Source organism: Eptesicus fuscus, chromosome 25, assembly GCF_027574615.1.
Source record: "Eptesicus fuscus isolate TK198812 chromosome 25, DD_ASM_mEF_20220401, whole genome shotgun sequence".
In the NCBI taxonomy this organism is placed as follows: Eukaryota; Metazoa; Chordata; class Mammalia; order Chiroptera; family Vespertilionidae; genus Eptesicus; species Eptesicus fuscus.
The window spans coordinates 492,555-513,323 of NC_072497.1; the positions used below are offsets into that span (position 1 = coordinate 492,555).

A 20,769-nucleotide genomic window follows, 5' to 3' on the forward strand; every position below is an offset into this window, starting at 1 on the left:
GAGAGAGAAACATCGATCAGCTGCCTCCTGCACACCTCCCACTGGGGATGTGCCGGCAACCCAGGTACATGCGCTTGACCGGAATCGAACCTGGGACCCTTGAGTCCGCAGGCCGGCGCTCTATCCACTGAGCCACACTGGCCAGGGCTAAATTCTTTTTTTTTTTTAAATGATACAGTTCTAGCCCAGTCAATGTGGATCAGTGGTCGACCTCTGAACCAGGAGGTCACTGGTTCGATTCCCAGTCAGGGCACATGCCTGGGTTACAGGCTCCATCCCCAGTATGGGGCGTGCAGGAGGCAGCCGATCCATGATTCTCATCATTGATGTTTCTATCTCTCTCTCCCTCTCCCTTCCTCTCTGAATCAAAAAATAAAAATGACACAGTTTTAGACACACACACACACACAAAAATCTCCTCTTGGCCAGTTAAGTACATTTTTGACACATGTCTAGGTTCATGTAATCAGAATATATGAAACTCATTATAAAAAACTAGAGGCCTGGTGCACAAATTCGTGCACCAGTGGGGTCCCTTGGCCTGACCTGCGGGATTGGGCCAAAACCGGCTCTCTGACATCCCCCAAAGGGTCCCGGATTGCAAGAGGGTGCGGGCCAGGCCGAGGGACCCCACTGGTGCATGATCGGGGCTGGGGAGGGACGCGGGAGGTTGGCCAGCCGGGGAGGGACCGCGGGAGGGCTCCAGGGTGTGTCTGGTCCATCTCGCTCAGTCCCAATCAGCCAGACCCCAGCAGCAAGCTAACCTACCGGTTGGAGCATCTGCCTCCTGGTGGTCAGTGCACGTCATAGCAAGCAGTTGAGCAGCCTTAGCATATCATTAGCATATTAGACTTTTATTATATAGGACTAGAGGCCCGGTGCATGAAAATTCACTCACTGGAGGGGGGTCCCTCAGCCCGGCCTGCCCCCTCTCACAGTCCGGGAGCCCTCAGGGGCGGGAGGTGACCCAGCGATCAGGTGAAGGCGACGCCCCATCACACCTCTGCTGCTGCCACGGCCTACAGTGCAAGCCTTGGCCAGCTGTGGTTATCTGAGCCTCAGCCGGCCCTGGTTACCTGAGCCTCGGGAGGCCCTGGGTGGCTGGGGGGGCTGAGGGGACTGGGGGACTCTGGAGGCAGGCAGGCCTGGCCTTGCTGCACGCCTGCCACCCCACAGGGCTGAGGGGACTGGGCGCCACCATCTTTGAGGGCATGGCAGTCAATTAGCATATTCCCTCCTTATTGGCTGTGGGTGCTGCCATCTTTGAGGGCGGGGCAGTCAATTAGCATATTCCCTCCTTATTGGCTGAGGGCGCCACCATCTTTGCAACTGCATGAGGGTCAATTAGCATATTCCCTCTTTATTAGGTAGGATTACGCTTTGATTGGTTGAACAGACAACCAGACGCCTGGACACTTAGCATACGAGGCTTTTATTCTATAGGATCACTCCTTTGTGTGAACCCTGTGGTCCGGCCCCCCTCCACCCCCAGCCCCGGCAGCCACCCATCCCTCTCCATCACTTGGTCTAGTCTAGTCAGCAATGCTATTTACACGCATCGCACGGTACGAGACCTCCGCTCGCTCACGCCATGCCTTTGAGACTCGTCCAAGTCGCTGAGGCCACCACCATTTTGTTCCTTGGCCATGTGAATGTCCAACACGTTGAGGTTGTGACCAGTTTGGGGCAATTATGCACAGAGCTGTGACTTTTCTAAAAATATATATTTTTATTGATTTTTTACAGAGGGAAAGGGAGAGGGATAGAGAGTTAGAAACATCGATGAGAGAGAAACATCGATCAGCTGCCTCCTGCACACCCCCCACTGGGGATGTGCCTGCAACCCAAGGTACATGCCCTTGACCGGAACCGAACCTGGGACCTTTCAGTCTGCAGGCCGACGCTCTAACCACTGAGCCACACAGCTTAGGGCGATTATTATTATTATTATTTTTTGCCTTCTGAATATCCTCTTGGGTGGAGTATCTGTTTGACTGCTTTGGTCATTTAATTATTATTTTTTAAATACACTTTTGTTGATTTCAGAGAGGAAGGGAGAAGGAGAGAGAGAGACAGAGAGAGTGAAGCATTGATCAGTTGCCTCCTGCACGCCCCCTACTGGGGATCCAGCCCGCAACCCGGGCCTGTGCCCCCACCAGGAATCCAACCTTGTTCATCCGTCCAAGCTCAACCAATGAGCAACGCAGGCTGGGCGTACTTTTTCTTTCTTTCCATTCACTCTCTATTAGCAGGCATTTCAAACGCTCTAAACAGCACAGTAACCCTCCGGCCACCCCTCACGGACCTGCAACAATTCGGCTCCTGACCAACCCGACCCCAGCTGCCTCCGACCCCCCTCCTCCCCCATGCACATGGATCTCACAAACCAAGTAGCGAGCCCTGGCCGGTGTGGCTCAGTGGATAGAGCGTAGGCCTGCGGACTGAAGGGTCCCGGGTTCGATTCCGGTCAAGGGCATGCACCTTGGCTGTGGGCACATCCCCAGTAGGAGGTGTGCAGGAGGCAGCTGATCGATGTTTCTAACTCTATCCCTTCCTCTCCATAAAAAAATCAAAATATATTTAAAAATAAACAAAAAAAAACAAGTAGCAGGATCTCACCTCGGATATCTCACACTTACTTCATCGCGTCCACATCCTGCGGCCTCCTCCTGAGGTGCGTGCGAGGCCCTGGGTGGGCCAGCCCCCAGATGCGGGGACGCGCGGGGCGCGCCAGGGCACGGGCTCCCACGTGGTGCGCCTCGCAGACCCGCGGCCCAGCTCCCGACGGGCGGGCGGGGCGGGCGGGGCGGGGCCGGCGGGTCCCCGCTCGGATTGGCCGGCGCGGCCGCACCCCGCGCCAGACCCCGCGCATCCCCGGAGCGAGCGCCCGACCCGACTCCCCGGCGCGCGGCGGGCGGGGCGGGCGGGAGGCTGGGAGAGACCCGAGCCCCGCGTTCCCCGCCCGCTTTGTCTCCGAGCGGCCGCGCGCGGGGAGCCCCACGGGCCGAGGCTGCCTCGTCCCCCCCTGAGTCCGCTCCGGGTCGCTCGGGGCCTCCGGGCAGCCAGACGAACGGCCATGGGCGCACCCTCGCGCGGGGCGCACCCACTGCTGCTGCTGCTGCTGCTGCTGCTCCCCGGTAAGCGCGGGGAGGGGGGGGGGGCGCGGGACGGGCGCCCCGAGAGGCGACGCGGAGTCCGAGCGGGGGAGCGGGGCGAGGAGGGGGTCGGCCCCGCGCGCACTCCCGCGGCCGGCGGCGCGCGGGGTGGGGCCGCGCCCTTCCCGTGGGCGCTGCCTCCTCGGCCTCTGCCCCGAGCGCTGGCCCGGGAGTGGCGTCGGCCCCACTGTGTGCATCGTTGCACGTAGACGGGAGAGACTGAGGCCAGAGAGGCAAAGACTGGACGGCTCCCTCGGGGAGGGGGCAGTCGGTCCGGGCCGGGTGTGGGGGGCGATGGGGGGGAAGCTTGCGCACCAGCCCCCCCTCCTGCCTTCTCTCCGCTCCGCCAGGAGCGCGCGCCCCGCCTCTGCCCGGTCACGGAGGAACGGCCCCGACCCCTCGCCAGAGGTCTCTGGCCTGGGAAGGCCGGTTGTGGAAAGGGGCGAGGGTTTGGGGGGGCGGGGGGGACACACGGTGTGGCCGTGCGCTCAGAGCCGCCTCCATGCTGAGGCCCCCTCAGCTCAGAGCGCCTTGCACACCCCCGTCCCCCTTGCCCGCTCCTGTAGCCCCTCCTTCATTGGGGGGAGGGACGGGAAGGGAGCAGGCACGATCGCATTTCTAGACCTGGAGAAACTTCCCCTCATTCCCCCCCCCCCACCCCAAATTCTAATGCCTGGGGTGGCCCTGGCCGGTGTGGCCCAGTGGACAGAGCATCAGGCCGTGGACCAAAGGGTCCTGGTTCAATTCCGGTCACCGGCACTCTGGATGCATGTCAGAGGCAACCAATCACTCTCACATCGATGTGATGTTTCTCTCTCTCTCTCTCTCCTCTCCCCCTCTCCCTTCCTCTCTCTCTAAAAAGCAATGGGGAAATATCCTGGGATGTAAAGGGGTCCTCAAAGGTTTCAGAGAGTTTAGGGTCTCCCATCAGGATGTGAAGGGGGCCTCCGCAGGAGCCCTGGCTCACCCTCTAAGACCCACGGAGCCATGTAGGCGCCCAACTTCTCCCGTAAGAGGGTTGGCAGCCAGACCCTGACAGGGTCCCGCGTGGGATGGAGGGGAGCCCCAGGCCTGGGCTGCAGCCTCCCCCCCGCCCGGAGGCTGGGAGGCGGCACACCTGGCCCTGGGTGGCCCTGGGTCACCTCCATCCCGGAAGCCGCCAGGGGCTGTACCCCTGTGGACCGCGCACCTGCCCCATCGCAACAGCGAGGAGAAGGGGTACACCTGGGCTCTGACCATATGCCGGCACCGAGCTGAGCCCCTGCCGGGAGCCAGGTCCAGCATGTCATCGTTACAAGAGTTTCATCAAAAGGTTGATGGAACTTGGGGGCTCAACAAGGGCTGAGTCACATATGTAGTCACCTGTTGGAACGGCTAAAGGCCACTCCCCCCAAACCTGATTGTCTGCTGCCAGACAGCTCAGGGCATCGTAATCTGCATGTTAGTGTCTCCTGTTGGCCAAACACCTGAACAGCTGTAGGCTATTCCCCAATCTGACAATGCTTCTGTAAACCCTACCCTCTGAAGTGACCTTAGGACAAATTGTGTTAATAAAAAGCAAGGGTCCTGAGACAAGGAGAGAGTCTTTAGCTCCTTTAGCTGAAGCTCCTCTGACCCCCAGTGCCTTTCAAAATTATCTTTCGTCTCCGGACTCTTATTTAATCTACGCACAGCCTTTCTCCAGATTGCTGAACCCTCCTTAACGCTGGGACAAGAACCCCGGCAAGCCCCTCCCTTGTAACAACCCTACGACGGGGACACGTGTACAGTCTTTGTTTTCATGGATAAAGAAGCTGAGGTTCAGAGAGGTGAAGCCACTTGCCTAAGGTCACACAGCTCCCAGGGAGTATCCACACCCACAACCCAGGCTTTCCCGAAAGCTCCAGAGTCCGTCCCCGCCCACCCCCCCGCCCTGGGGGTGCAGAGGAGGCTGTCCCGGGCGGGGTCCCTGGTGATGGGACATGGGCCTAATGGGGCTCCTTCCCTCAGGGGCCCACGGCTCTGAGGCCGAGCACCGCCTGTTCGAGCGGCTGTTCGAGGACTACAACGAGATCATCCGGCCCGTGGCCAACGTGTCGGATGCCGTCATCGTCCAGTTCGAGGTGTCCATGTCCCAGCTGGTGAAGGTGGTGAGTGCCGGGCAAGGGGGCCAGGCCGTGGCCGTGGGGTGCGGGGCCTGGCTGTGGTCCTTCACGCATCCCCCCTAATTCTCCCTTTCCAGGACGAGGTCAACCAGATCATGGAGACCAACCTGTGGCTCAAGCAAGTAAGTGGCCAGACCCTGCACACTGCTGCCCCCTGGTGGTGACTGCTCTGCTGGCTTCCTTTCTGTAGACCCAGCCTGGGGTCCACTGAGTGGGGGCCTGGGGCCCATTGCGTGGGGGGGCCTGGGGCCCATTGAGTGGCGGGGCCTGGGGCCCATTGAGTGGGGGGGCCTGGGGCCCATTGAGTGGGGGGCCTGGGGCCCATTGAGTGGGGGGGCCGGGGCCATTGAGTGGGGCCCTGGGCCCATTGAGTGGCGGGGCCTGGGCCCATTGCGTGGGGGGGCCTGGGGCCCATTGAGTGGCGGGGCCTGGGCCCATTGAGTGGGGGGCCTGGGGCCCATTGAGTGGGGGGCCTGGGGCCCATTGAGTGGGGGGCCTGGGGTCCATTGAGTGGGGGCCTGGGGCCCATTGAGTGGGGGGCCTGGGCCCATTGAGTGGGGGGCCTGGGGTCCATTGAGTGGGGGCCTGGGGCCCATTGAGTGGGGGGCCTGGGGCCCATTGAGTGGGGGGCCTGGGGTCCATTGAGTGGGGGCCTGGGGCCCATTGAGTGGGGGGCCTGGGGCCCATTGAGTGGGGGCCTGGGGTCCATTGAGTGGGGGGTCCTGGGGTCCATTGAGTGGGGGGTCCTGGGGCCCATTGAGTGGGGGCCTGGGGCCCATTGAGTGGGGGGCCTGGGGCCCATTGAGTGGGGGGGCCTGGGGTCCATTGAGTGGGGGGGGCCTGGGGTCCAATGAGTGGGGGGGGCCTGGGGCCCATTGAGTGGGGGGGGCCTGGGGCCCATTGAGTGGGGGGCCTGGGGCCCATTGAGTGGGGGGGCCTGGGCCCATTGAGTGGGGGGCCTGGGGCCCATTGAGTGGGGGGGCCTGGGGCCATTGAGTGGGGGGGCCTGGGGTCCATTGAGTGGGGGGGGCCTGGGGCCCATTGAGTGGGGGGCCTGGGGCCCATTGAGTGGGGGGCCTGGGGCCCATTGAGTGGGGGCCTGGGGCCCATTGAGTGGGGGGGCCTGGGGCCATTGAGTGGGGGCCTGGGGCCCATTGAGTGGGGGGGCCTGGGGCCCATTGAGTGGGGGGGCCTGGGGTCCATTGAGTGGGGGGGGCCTGGGGTCCAATGAGTGGGGGGGCCTGGAGCCCATTGAGTGGGGGACCTGGGGGGCCTGGGGCCCATTGAGTGGGGGGACTGGGGGGCCTGGGGCCCATTGAGTGGGGGGCCTGGGGCCCATTGAGTGGGGGGCCTGGGCCCATTGAGTGGGGAGCCTGGGGCCCATTGAGTGGGGGGACCTGGGGACATTGAGTGGGGGGCCTGGGGCCCATTGAGTGGGGGGGCCTGGGGCCATTGAGTGGGGGGTCCTGTGGCCCATTGAGTGGGGGATCCTGGGGCCCATTGAGTGGGGGCCTGGGGCCCATTGAGTGGGGGCCTGGGGCCCATTGAGTGGGGGCCTGGGGCCCATTGAGTGGGGGCCTGGGGCCCATTGAGTGGGGGATCCTGGGGCCCATTGAGTGGGGGCCTGGGGCCCATTGAGTGGGGGCCTGGGGCCCATTGAGTGGGGGGCCTGGGGCCCATTGAGTGGCGGGGCCTGGGGCCATTGAGTGGGGGCCTGGGGCCCATTGAGTGGCGGGGCCTGGGGCCCATTGAGTGGCGGGGCCTGGGGCCCATTGAGTGGCGGGGCCTGGGGCCATTGAGTGGGGGCCTGGGGCCATTGAGTGGGGGGGCCTGGGGCCCATTGAGTGGGGGGCCTGGGGCCCATTGAGTGGGGGCCTGGGGCCATTGAGTGGGGGGTCCTGTGGCCCATTGAGTGGGGGCCTGGGGCCCATTGAGTGGGGGCCTGGGGTCCACTGAGTGGGGGCCTGGGGCCCATTGCGTGGGGGGGCCTGGGGCCCATTGAGTGGGGGGCCTGGAGCCATTGAGTGGGGGGTCCTGTGGCCCATTGAGTGGGGGCCTGGGGCCCATTGAGTGGCGGGGCCTGGGGCCATTGAGTGGGGGCCTGGGGCCATTGAGTGGGGGGGCCTGGGGCCCATTGAGTGGGGGGCCTGGGGCCCATTGAGTGGGGGGTCCTGGGGCCCATTGAGTGGGGGGCCTGGGCCCATTGAGTGGGGGTCCTGGGGGGCCTGGGCCCATTGAGTGGGGGGGCCTGGGGCCCATTGAGTGGGGGGCCTGGGGCCCATTGAGTGGGGGCCTGGGGCCCATTGAGTGGGGGGTCCTGGGGTCCATTGAGTGGGGGGGCCTGGGGCCATTGAGTGGGGGGTCCTGGGGTCCATTGAGTGGGGATCCTGGAGCCCATTGAGTGGGGGGCCTGGGCCCATTGAGTGGGGGGCCTGGGCCCATTGAGTGGGGGTCCTGGGGCCCAAGGTTCCCCCCAAGGACTGCAGGGCCTGGTCCCGCAAGCCCAGATGGGACAGATCCGGGCCTGGAGGCCTGGCCCCCACCTCTAGGGTGGGCTGTGGGACCACCGCTTCCCTTCCTCTTGCCGAAAACTCCTCCTGACGTCAGAGTCAGATGCTGCGGTCGCTGTTGGCAGGGTGGGGGCCCCCTGTTCAGATGGAGGCCAAAGACCTCGTCTCCTGCGTGGCCTCCCCAGGGAGGCCCGGCCGAGACCTGGGGACAGATAACTCTCTGGCCTGACCGTGACCTGCCACCCGCCCGGGTCGCGAGCCGCCTCCAGGAGCCTGGAAAGCCGGGAGGGCCCAGTGCCCACGCGGTCCCCTGGCACACGCTCCCTCAGGCCACACGCCCCTCTCCCCTCAGGGGCTCAGGACCAGGGCTCCCAGCCTCTGCACCCAGCGCTTCTTGGGCCCCGAGGGGGGCGTGGGTCCTCTCCCCAAACCCTGCAGAGACCAGCCCCGCTCACCGGGGGTGCTGTGTGTGATGGGCACCCTGTTTGGGGGACCTGGTGGGGAAGGACGTCAACAGCACGAGCTCAGCCCGGCCGGCGTGGCTCCGTGGCTGAGCGTCGACCTAGGAACCAGGAGGTCACGGTTCGATTCCCGGTCAGGGCACAGGCCCGGGTTGCGGGCTCGGTCCTCAATGTGGGGCGTGCAGGAGGCAGCTGATCCATGATCCTCTCTCATCATGGATGTGTCTGTCTCTCTCCCTCTCCCTTCCTCTCTGAAATAAATAAAAATCTATACTAATAAAAGGGTAATATGCAAATTGATCATGATGCCCTCATAGTAATAACCGACCAGGCTGGCAGCAGGGGGGCAGTGAGGGGCAACCAGGCCAGCGGGGAGGGGGGCAGTTGGGGGAAACCAGGCTGGCAGCAGGGGGGTAGTTGGGGGTGACCAGGCCAGCGGGGAGGGGGGCAGTTGGGGGAAACCAGGCTGGCAGCAGGGGGGTAGTTGGGGGTGACCAGGCTGGCAGCGGGAGGGCAGTTAGGGGCGATCAGGCAGGCAGGCAGGTGAGCAGTTAGGAGCCAGGGGTCCCAGATTGGAGAGGGTCCAGGCTGGGCAGAGGGGATCTCCCCCACATGCACGAATTTCATGCACCGGGCCTCTAGTATATTTAAAAAAAAACAAACAGCACACACGGACCAGACCTGTCCGAGTAAACACTGGAGGCCCTTACATGATTGACAAGGGGGTGGCCCACGCCCACAGCCCAGTGCTCTCCCCACTGTCACCCACACGCAGCATTGGGCCCGTGTGGACTGCGGCGTGGAGGCGGCTCTGTGCCCCGGGGCAGGGGTGGGGAGTCGCCAGGGCGGGGAGTGCGAGAGAAGTAAGCCACGCGGTCTCCTTGCTGCCTCCCCCAAACCCCCCCCCCCCCCCAGATCTGGAACGACTACAAGCTGAAGTGGGACCCCTCGGACTACGACGGGGCGGAGTTCCTGCGCGTCCCGGCCCAGAAGATCTGGAAGCCCGACATCGTGCTCTACAACAAGTAAGGTTCCGGGCCTTCCCCTTTCCCCCGGGGCTCCGCCCACCGGCTCCCCCCACAGGCGGTTACTGAGCACCTGCTGCATACCAGCTGCTGGGACAGCGTGCCCAGAGCAGAATGCCCCGCCTCCAGGAGGCGCTGTGCATCAGGGCAGACAGGCGGGGCTGTAATAGCCAAATGTGCAACTGCAGATGAGAGCGAGGGCAGGGAGGGGACTGCGGATTAGAGCGAGGGCAGGGAGGGAACTGTGGATTAGAGCGAGGGCAGGGAGGGAACTGCGGATTAGAGCGAGGGCAGGGAGGGGACTGCGGATTAGAGCGAGGGCAGGGAGGGGACTGCGGATTAGAGCGAGGGCAGGGAGGGAACTGTGGATTAGAGCGAGGGCAGGGAGGGAACTGCGGATTAGAGCGAGGGCAGGGAGGGGACTGCGGATTAGAGCGAGGGCAGGGAGGGAACTGTGGATTAGAGCGAGGGCAGGGAGGGAACTGCGGATTAGAGCGAGGGCAGGGAGGGGACTGCAGATGAGAGCGAGGGCAGGGAGGGAACTACGGATTAGAGCGAGGGCAGGGAGGGGACTGCGGATTAGAGCGAGGGCAGGGAGGGAACTGTGGATTAGAGCGAGGGCAGGGAGGGGACTGCGGATTAGAGCGAGGGCAGGGAGGGAACTGTGGATTAGAGCGAGGGCAGGGAGGGAACTGCGGATTAGAGCGAGGGCAGGGAGGGGACTGCGGATTAGAGCGAGGGCAGGGAGGGAACTGTGGATTAGAGCGAGGGCAGGGAGGGAACTGCGGATTAGAGCGAGGGCAGGGAGGGAACTGTGGATTAGAGCGAGGGCAGGGAGGGTACTGCTGATGAGAGCGAGGGCAGGGAGGGAACTACGGATTAGAGCGAGGGCAGGGAGGGGACTGCGGATTAGAGCGAGGGCCGGGAGGGAACTGTGGATTAGAGCGAGGGCAGGGAGGGGACTGCAGATTAGAGCGAGGGCAGGGAGGGAACTGCGGATTAGAGCGAGGGCAGGGAGGGAACTGCGGATTAGAGCGAGGGCAGGGAGGGAACTGCGGATTAGAGCGAGGGCAGGGAACTGCAGATTAGAGCGAGGGCAGGGAGGGGACTGCGGATTAGAGCGAGGGCAGGGAGGGAACTGTGGATTAGAGCGAGGGCAGGGAGGGGACTGCAGATTAGAGCGAGGGCAGGGAGGGAACTGCGGATTAGAGCGAGGGCAGGGAGGGGACTGCGGATTAGAGCGAGGGCAGGGAACTGCAGATTAGAGCGAGGGCAGGGAGGGGACTGCGGATTAGAGCGAGGGCAGGGAGGGAACTGCGGATTAGAGCGAGGGCAGGGAGGGGACTGCAGATTAGAGCGAGGGCAGGGAGGGAACTGCGGATTAGAGCGAGGGCAGGGAGGGGACTGCGGATTAGAGCGAGGGCAGGGAGGGAACTGCGGATTAGAGCGAGGGCAGGGAGGGAACTGCGGATTAGAGCGAGGGCAGGGAACTGCGGATTAGAGCGAGGGCAGGGAGGGGACTGCAGATGAGAGCGAGGGCAGGGAGGGGACTGCGGATTAGAGCGAGGGCAGGGAGGGAACTGCGGATTAGAGCGAGGGCAGGGAGGGAACTGCAGATTAGAGCGAGGGCAGGGAGGGGACTGCGGATTAGAGCGAGGGCAGGGAGGGAACTGCGGATTAGAGCGAGGGCAGGGAGGGGACTGCGGATTAGAGCGAGGGCAGGGAACTGCGGATTAGAGCGAGGGCAGGGAGGGGACTGCAGATGAGAGCGAGGGCAGGGAGGGGACTGCGGATTAGAGCGAGGGCAGGGAGGGAACTGCGGATTAGAGCGAGGGCAGGGAGGGGACTGCGGATTAGAGCGAGGGCAGGGAACTGCGGATTAGAGCGAGGGCAGGGAGGGGACTGCAGATGAGAGCGAGGGCAGGGAGGGGACTGCGGATTAGAGCGAGGGCAGGGAACTGCGGATTAGAGCGAGGGCAGGGAGGGGACTGCAGATGAGAGCGAGGGCAGGGAGGGGACTGCGGATTAGAGCGAGGGCAGGGAGGGGACTGCGGATTAGAGCGAGGGCAGGGAGGGAACTGCGGATTAGAGCGAGGGCAGGGAGGGGACTGCGGATTAGAGCGAGGGCAGGGAACTGCGGATTAGAGCGAGGGCAGGGAGGGGACTGCGGATTAGAGCGAGGGCAGAGAGGGGACTGCGGATTAGAGCGAGGGCAGGGAACTGCAGATTAGAGAGAGGGCAGGGAGGGAACTGCGGATTAGAGCGAGGGCAGGGAGGGGACTGCAGATTAGAGCGAGGGCAGGGAGGGAACTGCGGATTAGAGCGAGGGCAGGGAGGGGACTGCGGATTAGAGCGAGGGCAGGGAACTGCGGATTAGAGCGAGGGCAGGGAGGGGACTGCTGATGAGAGCGAGGGCAGGGAGGGGACTGCGGATTAGAGCGAGGGCAGGGAGGGAACTGCGGATTAGAGCGAGGGCAGGGAACTGCGGATTAGAGCGAGGGCAGGGAGGGAACTGCGGATTAGAGCGAGGGCAGAGAGGGGACTGCGGATTAGAGCGAGGGCAGGGAACTGCGGATTAGAGCGAGGGCAGGGAGGGAACTGCGGATTAGAGCGAGGGCAGAGAGGGGACTGCGGATTAGAGCGAGGGCAGGGAACTGCAGATTAGAGAGAGGGCAGGGAGGGAACTGCGGATTAGAGCGAGGGCAGGGAGGGGACTTCGGATTAGAGCGAGGGCAGGGAGGGAACTGCAGATTAGAGCGAGGGCATGGAGAGGACTTCGGATTAGAGCAAGGGCAGGGAGGGAACTGCATGGGGGGCACCTGCCACCACCGCCCCTCCTGGGACGGACTGTTCCTGCAGGGCAGGTCCCCGTGGCCGTGAGGTTGGACCTCAGGAGGAGGTGCCCGCTCTCCTGATGAGCCAGCCCTGCTGCCTGACCCTCTCCCCAGGACCTCCCCACCCGCGTCAGGAGCCTCTGAGGCTCCTCCTCTGCCGTTCTTTGTTCATTTGTTTTTAATATATTTCTATTGATTTCAAAAGGAAGGAACAGGGAGAGAGCGAGAAACATCCATGGGAGAGAGAATCATGGATCGGCTGCCTCCTGCACGCCCCCTCCTGGGGATGGAGCCCACAACTACAGGCATGTGCCCTGACCGGGAATCGAACCCTGACCTCCTGGTTCATAGGTTGATGCTTGACCACGGAGCCACACCCCGCCGGGCCCCGCCGTCTCTGTCCCCTCCCACAGCCTGCCCTCTCTGCCTCCCGGCTGCGGATTCATTGCAGAGTAGGGTCTACTTTTTTGAGGGGTAGATACTTCTTGGTGATTTCCACCTGGGGCTCCCAGGACAGGAGAACCCCCCTTTCTCTGCCCTCTGCGACCTCCACCCGCAGCTCCTGATGGCGGTGGGGGTTCGACCCCACGCGCTCATCCTGTGCTGAGGTTCACGGGGTTCCGTGTCACCTTCGTGGACCACGTGGCCAGGAGGTGTGGCCTTTTGCGGGCCCAGTTGCCCTGCGTTTCTGAGGGAATCTGGAGGAATTGAAACACGGATGCTGCCGTGGCTGGTGTGGCTCAGTGGTTAGAGCGCCGGACCTCGGACCAGAGGGTCCCGGGTTCGATTTCTGGTCAAGGGGGCGTACGTTGGTTGCAGGTTCGAACCCTGGCCCCAGCTGGGGCTCCAACAGGAGGCAACAATCAATGTATTTCTTTCATGTCCATGTCTCTCTCTCTCTCTCTCCTCCCTCCCTTCCACTCTGTCTAAGAAATCAATGGAGCCCGGCCCACGTGGCTCAGTGGTTGAGTGTCGACCTAGGAACCAGGAGGTCAGGGTTCAATTCCCGGTCAAGGGCACATGCCCGGGTGGTGGGCTTCATCCCCAGTAGGGGGCTTGCAGGAGGTAGCTGATCCGTGATTCTCTCTCATCATGGATGTTTCTCTCTCTCCCCCTCTCCCTTCCTCTCTGAAACCAATAAAAATATATACACCGAGTGGCCAGATGATGATGATCTCTGAACATATAATAATCTGGCCACTCAGTGTATATCCTATAGAATAAAAGGCTAATATGCAAATTGTCCCCTCGACCAGGAGTTCGACCAGCAGGCAGGCCAGCCAACCGCCCATGTCCCCTCCCCCTGGCCAGGCTGGCCGGACCCCACCCATGCACGAATTCATGCACTGGGCCTCTAATATATATATATATAGATAGATACACACTGAGTGGCCAGATTATTATGTGTTCAGAGATCATCATCATCTGGCCACTCAGTGTATATTTTTAAAAGTAGCCATAGACAGCCCTAGCCAGCATGGCTCAGTAGACAGAGCGTCGGCCCACGGACTGAAGGGTCCCGGGTTCGATTCCTGTCCAGGGCACGTACCTCGGTGCCAGGCTCCATCCCCGGCCACGGTCGGGGGCGTGTGGGGGAGGCAACCCATCGATGTGTCTCTCCCTGTGTCTCTCCCCCTCCCTTCCTCTCTCTCTGAAAATCAACGGAAAAATATCCTCGGATGAGGATTAACAAACAAGTAGCCGCAGACCATAGACGAGGGGGGATGGCTGTGTAAGAATTTACAGACCCGGCTGGTGCGGCTCAGGGGTTGAGCGTGCACTTGCGAACCTGCCTCTGGGCCGACAACTTTCACCCCGTTTCTCCCCTTCAAGGGAAAGGGGCACTTGGGGCGTCTCAATGCAACAGGTGTTGTGTGCAGGGGCATGAGCAGCGACCTCCTCGAGGAGTGACGGGGGTGTCCGATGGTGTGTGTGTGTGGCGGGGGTGGTCGGGGGGAAGAGGGCGGACACCCCGGCACTCGGCGCTCACGCTCCACGGCCGCGCGTGCCGTGACCGGCCCCGCCCCTGTCTCCGCAGCGCCGTGGGCGACTTCCAGGTGGACGACAAGACCAAGGCGCTGCTCAGGTACACGGGCGAGGTGACCTGGATCCCGCCCGCCATCTTCAAGAGCTCCTGCAAGATCGACGTCACCTACTTCCCCTTCGACTACCAGAACTGCACCATGAAGTTCGGCTCCTGGTCCTACGACAAGGCCAAGATCGACCTGGTCCTCGTGGGCTCCGCCATGAACCTCAAGGACTACTGGGAGAGCGGCGAGTGGGCCATCGTCCGCGCCCCGGGCTACAAGCACGACATCAAGTACAACTGCTGCGACGAGATCTACCCCGACATCACCTACTCGCTGTACATCCGGCGCCTGCCCCTCTTCTACACCATCAACCTCATCATCCCCTGCCTGCTCATCTCCTTCCTCACCGTGCTGGTGTTCTACCTGCCGTCCGACTGCGGCGAGAAGGTCACGCTCTGCATCTCCGTGCTGCTGTCGCTCACCGTCTTCCTGCTGGTGATCACCGAGACCATCCCGTCCACCTCGCTCGTCATCCCGCTCATCGGCGAGTACCTGCTCTTCACCATGATCTTCGTCACGCTGTCCATCGTCATCACGGTCTTCGTGCTCAACGTGCACTACCGGACGCCCACCACGCACACCATGCCCGCCTGGGTGAAGACCGTGTTCCTGCACGTGCTGCCCCGGGTCATGTTCATGGCCAGGCCGGCGGCGGGCGGCGAGGGCGGCGAGGGCGGCGAGGGCGGCGGCGGCCCGGGGCCGAGGCCTGCCGACAACGTTGCCGAGCGAGCCAACCTGAACTGCTTCCGCCGCGTGGGGTCCAAGGACGGCAAGGAAGGCGGCCCCTGCCAGGAGGGGCTGTGCGGCGCCGGCCGCCACCACCACCACCACCGCCACCGCTCGGTGAAGGTCTCCAACTTCACCGCCAACCTCACGCGGAGCTCCAGCACCGATTCCGTCGACGCCGTCCTCTCGCTGTCGGCGCTGTCGCCGGAAATCAAGGAGGCCATCCGGAGCGTCAAGTACATCGCGGAAAACATGAAGGCGCAGAATGAAGCCAAAGAGGTAAGGGCCTGTTCGGGATCGTACGACGGCGGACGGTCATTCGCTCAACAGACACACCCTGAGTGGCCGGGTGATGGCGATCTCTGAACGCACAATACTCTGGCCACTCAGTGTAAGTCCTTTATAATAAAAGGCTAATATGCACATTGTCCCCTCGACCAGGAGTTCGACCAGCAGGCAGGCCGGCCAACCACCCATGTCCCCTCCCCCTGGCCAGGCTGGCCGGACCCCACCCATGCACGAATTCATGCACCGGGCCTCTAGTATATGTGTGTGTGTGTGTGTGTGTGTGTGTGTGTGTGTATTAGAGGCATGGTGCATGAATTCGTGCATACACACACACACACACACACACACACACACACACTGAGTGGCCAGATTATTATGCATTCAGAGATCATCATCATCTGGCCACTCAGTGTATATTGGTTCCTGTGGGGCAAGGCGTAGGGCTGGGTTAAGAAATTAGACTCTGGCCCAGCTGGCATGGTTCAGTGGTTGAGCATCGACCTATGAACCAGGAAGTCGAGGTTCGATTCCCGGTCAGGGCACAGGCCCGGGTTGCAGGCTCCATCCCCAGTGTGGGGCGTGCAGGAGGCAGCCGATCCAGGATTCTCTCTCATTATGGATGTTTCTCTCACTCCCTCTCCCTTCTCCAAAATCAATAAAAATATATACTAAAAAAAAAAAAAAGAAAAAAAGAAAAGAAATTAGGTTTTGGCCTGGCTGGTGTGGCTCAGTGGTTGAGCATCAACCTCTAAACCAGGAGGTCATGGTTCAATTCCTGGTTAGGGCACATGCCTGGGTTTCAGGCCCTATTCCCAGTAGGGGTCATGCAGGAGGCAGCCGATCGATGATGTTCCTCTCTCATCGATAGTTCTATCTCTAGCCCTCTGCCTTCCCCTCTCTCTAAAAATCAATGAAAACATATTTTTAAAAATAATAAAAGAGGCCTAGCTGATTTGGATCAGTGGATAGAGCGTCGGCCTGTGGACCAAAGGGTCCCAGGTTCGATTCTGGTTGAGGGCACATGCCCGGGGTTGTGAGCTTGATCCCCAGTAGGGGGCATGCAGGGGGTAGCCAATCAATGATTCTCTCTCATCATTGATGTTTCTATCTCTCTCTCCCCTCTCCCTTCCTCTCTGAGATCAATCTAATAAAAGAGTAACATGCTAATTGACCGTACATTTGTGACGCCCACCAGCCAATCAGGAGTGAGTATGCAAATTAACCCAACAACGATGCCAGGTTAATTTGCATACTCAGGCACTGAGCAGCCGGGGGCGTTCCACAACACCCAAGCCACTCGGGGCCTCTGGGCAGCGTGGGAAGGTGGCTCCGGGCCAGAGCGAAGGCGGTGCCAGCAGCCAGGGGAAGGAAGGCCCATTCTGGCAGGAGTCTTCATGCACCGGGCCTCTAGTAAAAATATATATGTTTATATATTTTTAAATACATTTTATTGATCTTTTACAGAGAGGAAGGGAGAGGGATAGAAAGTTAGAAACATCGATGAGAGAGAAACATCGATCAGCTGTCTCCTGCATGCCCCCCACTGGGGATGTGCCCGCAATCAAGGTACATGCCCTTGACCGGAGTCGAACCAGGGTCCCTTCAGTCCGCAGGCCGACGCTCTATCCACTGAGCCACACTGGTCAGGGTTAGTAAAAATACATTAAAAAATATATAACAATAAAAGAAAGAAAGGTCACATATCTCACTCAGACTCTCAGGACCGGGAAGGAACAGAGCTGGGATCGTAACCGAAGGCTGCCTCCACGCCCCTGCCTCCCATCCCCGTCCTCCCGGCCTGAGGGGCTCAGCCAGCAGAGCGGAGGGAGTCCCTGGGTCTGTTTGGTCCTGGCAGCACATACCCACCCAACGCTTCGGCCCTCAAACAAAGCCCCTGGTGGTGAATGCGGCGCCATTCCGGCCTTACCCAGGACTCCTCGGTGTCACCAGCAGGACACCGTTCCTTGCAGCTCGCCGCGGTGAAATAAATCCCGTCTCCCAGCCCCATTGCGGCCCCGTAATGAGATTACCGCCTCCAGGCGGCCTCCTCGTTATGTGATTATTTCTTCCAAATTAGTTGATTCATGGACTCTGTTCTTCCAATTCGATTATGGTTTCTTTGTATTCAGAGTCGTCTGGGTGCTTAACGGACGTACAGACCCCCCCTTCCTCGTTCCAGCCTCCTCGTACACAAGGAGCCTTGCTCTGTCTTCCATCTTTTTTTTTTTTAATGTATTTTATTGATATTTTACAGAGAGGAAGGGAGAGGGATAGAGTTAGAAACATCAATGAGAGAGAAACATTGATCAGCTGCCTCCTGCACGCCCCCATGAGAGAGAAACATTGATCAGCTGCCTCCTGCACGCCCCCCACTGGGGATGTGCCCGCAACCAAGGTCCATGCCCTTGACCGGAATCGAACCTGGGACCCTTCAGTCCGCAGGCCGACGCTCTATCCACTGAGCCACACCGGCCAGGGCCGTCTTCCATCTTTTTACTTGATTCTCAGGCGGTTATTTTGGATTGCCAGCCTGTCCTGTGACCGTACAGACAGAATGCCATGATACGTGGGACTTAGGACTGAAGAAGATGGTATTTGGTTATTCGGGTATTGCTGGGGGGTGGCGGGCGAGGGAGAGGAAGAGGGATGAGGGACTTGCCCTGATAGGCTGATCTCACTTTTGGATGTTAAAAGGAAATTACATCTAAAGCTGGGCAAGAACTAGTGCTGAGAGAAAAGGGAGATGATGTTGGATTGTATTTGCTATTCTAACCGAGGCCCGGAATCTTCCACGGAGGCTGAAGTCGATTAACTGGCTTTACAAACTATAAACTGGAATTCAACTTAGAAGAAATAGGTTACGGCCCGGCCGGTGTGGCTCAGTGGTTGAGCATCCACCAATGAACCAGGAGGTCACGGTTCGATTCCAGTCAAGGGCACATGCCCGGGTTGCGGGCTCGACGCCCTGGTAGGGGGCATGCAGGAGGCAGCCGATCCATGATTCTCTCTCATCATGGATGTTTCTCTCTCTCCGTCTTCCTTTCTCTCTGAAATCAATAAAAAAATGAGTGTTTTTTTTTTAAAAAAAAGGAAGAAAAAATAGGTTATGTACACATTGAGAAACTTCTCATTTAAAGAAGATTTAACATGAAAAATGTTTTGAATGACTTTTCTGGGGCCTAAAGAGACATGTGAGAATGGTATACTTCCTCAGACTGCCGATCAGTGATTCTCTCTTGTCATTGATGTTTCTCTCTCTCTCCCGCTCTCCCTTGCTCTGGGGGGAAAGGTTCCTGCATTTCGGTCGGAACAGCGGCTTCCGCTGCTGCAATGTACACTGAATGGCCAGATTATGATGATCTCTGAATGCATAATAATCTGGTCACTCAGTATATATATATATTAGAGGCCCGGTGCATGAATTGGTGCATGGGTGGGGTCCGGCCAGCCTGGCCAGGGGGAGAGGACATGGGCGGTTGGCCGGCCTGCCTGCTGGTCGAACTCCTGGTCTAGTGGACATTTTGCATATTAGCCTTTTATTCTATAGGATATACACGGAGTGGCCAGATTATTATGTGTTCAGAAATCATCATAATGTGGCCACTCAGTGTGTGTGTATATATCTATCTATCTATCTATCTATCTATCTATCTATCTATATATATATTAGAGGCCCGGTGCGTGAATTCATGCATGGGTGGGGTCCGGCCAGCCTGGCCAGGGGGAGGGGACGTGGGCGGTTGGCCGGCCTGCCTGCTGGTCGAACTCCTGGTCGAGGGGACAATTTGCATATTAGCCTTTTATTCTATAGGATATACACTGAGTGGCCAGATTATTAAGCGTTCAGAGATCATCCTCATCGGGCCACTCGGTGAATCTATCATGTGCTCAGGACTGAAAATGTATTCACGCTGTCTTCTCCAGAGGGCTTTTTTGCCTCTTTCGATGATTATGGTTCTTTTTTTTTTCAGATTCAAGACGACTGGAAGTACGTGGCCATGGTGATCGACCGCATTTTCCTGTGGGTTTTCATCCTGGTGTGCATCCTGGGGACAGCCGGGCTGTTCCTGCAGCCCTTGATGGCCCGGGACGACCCCTGAGCGCCGCCCTGTGCACCTGCCTGAGGTGTACTGGGTGGGGGGGGTGGGGGGGGGACGGGAGTTGGGGGAGAAGCTTTTTTTTTTTTTATTGTGATAAAATACACTGAACGTACAATTTACCGTCGTAACCTTTTTACGTGCACAGCTCAGTGGCATCCGAGAGTCACATGACTGTGCAATCGCCATCACTCTCGATCCCCATGACATTTTCCATCCTGTGAGACTGGAACCACATACCCATTACCCAGCGGCTCCCTGTTCCCCCTCCCCCGGCCCCTGCCAACCACCATTCTGCTTTCTTTCTTTCTTTTTTTTAAATATATTTTATTGATTTTTTTACAGAGAGGAAGGGAGAGGGAGAGAGTTAGAAACATCGATGAGAGAGAAACATCGATCAGCTGCCTCCTGCACACCCCCTACTGGGGGTGTGCCCGCAACCAAGGTACATGCCCTTGACCGGAATTGAACCCGAGACCGACGCTCTATCCACTGAGCCACACCAGCTAGGGTGAGAGCAGTTTTCATAAGAAGAGAGTATCGGCCCTAACCGGTTTGGTTCTAACTCTCTATCCCTCTCCCTTCCTCTATCTGTAAAAAAATCAATAAAATATATTTATTTTTAAAAATTAGTAACAGAAGAGGGATCGGGGACTTGTACACGCTAAGATAGGCAGCAGGGTGTTCAAATGAGCCGAACCAGACTGCCCCTCGCTAAATGCCACGAGACTGCAGCCGGCGATAAAACACAAAAAATCAGACAGGTCCCCACTGCCTCCCAAGGCGCATGGACTTGAACCCAGGTGGGTTACGTACTGTGAACAAATAAGGCGTTGGTTCTTTCGGGAGCTAAGCGCGCTTGATCGAGGACGAGAGTTCTATCGGGGTTTTCTTCCTGGGCACGGCTGACTCAGGGACCTTCAGAGGTGAACTCCAACTTGCTGACCTGTGATACATCCTGCTCGGCTGTACGAAGTAGTCATCGGCTAAGACTAGGCTAATCCCAGGGTCCTTGCAACTCTCAGATTCTAATTGGAATGAGAGAGAGAAAACTGAAACAGCACGTGGGTGTAAAATGTACGATGTGCTCAGACCGAATCAGACTGCCGCCTTTCATTTCAGAAGATGGTTTTCTCACAGAACAACTCAGGAGTACCCACCGACATGTGTTTTTTGGTGTTTTTTTTTAATGGGATTCACTTCATTGCCACGGATGCATCTAAGGTCAAGGATAAAGAGATGAAGCCCAGGGGTTGAGCGTTGACCTGTGAACCAGGAGGTTACGGTTCGATTCCTGGTCAGGGCACATGCCTGGGTTGCAGGCTCGATCCCCAGTAGGGGGCGTGCAGGAGGCAGCCGATCCATGAGTCTCTCTCATCATGGATGTTTCTTTTTTTTTTTAAATATATTTTATTGATTTTTTACAGAGAGGAAGGGAG

General features: G+C 59.6%; 1 protein-coding gene across 1 annotated transcript; it reads left to right on the forward strand.

The window, feature by feature from the left end:
• The first annotated feature begins 2,930 nt into the window (after positions 1-2,930).
• Positions 2,931-19,348, forward strand: CHRNA3 (cholinergic receptor nicotinic alpha 3 subunit). The gene is made up of 6 exons (XM_054713271.1): positions 2,931-3,137; positions 5,145-5,284; positions 5,377-5,421; positions 9,186-9,295; positions 14,168-15,224; positions 19,205-19,348. Exons 1-6 carry the CDS (start codon positions 3,077-3,079, stop codon positions 19,331-19,333), a joined length of 1,542 nt encoding a protein of 513 aa, XP_054569246.1. The 5' UTR covers positions 2,931-3,076; the 3' UTR covers positions 19,334-19,348.
• The last annotated feature ends 1,421 nt before the right edge of the window (positions 19,349-20,769 follow it).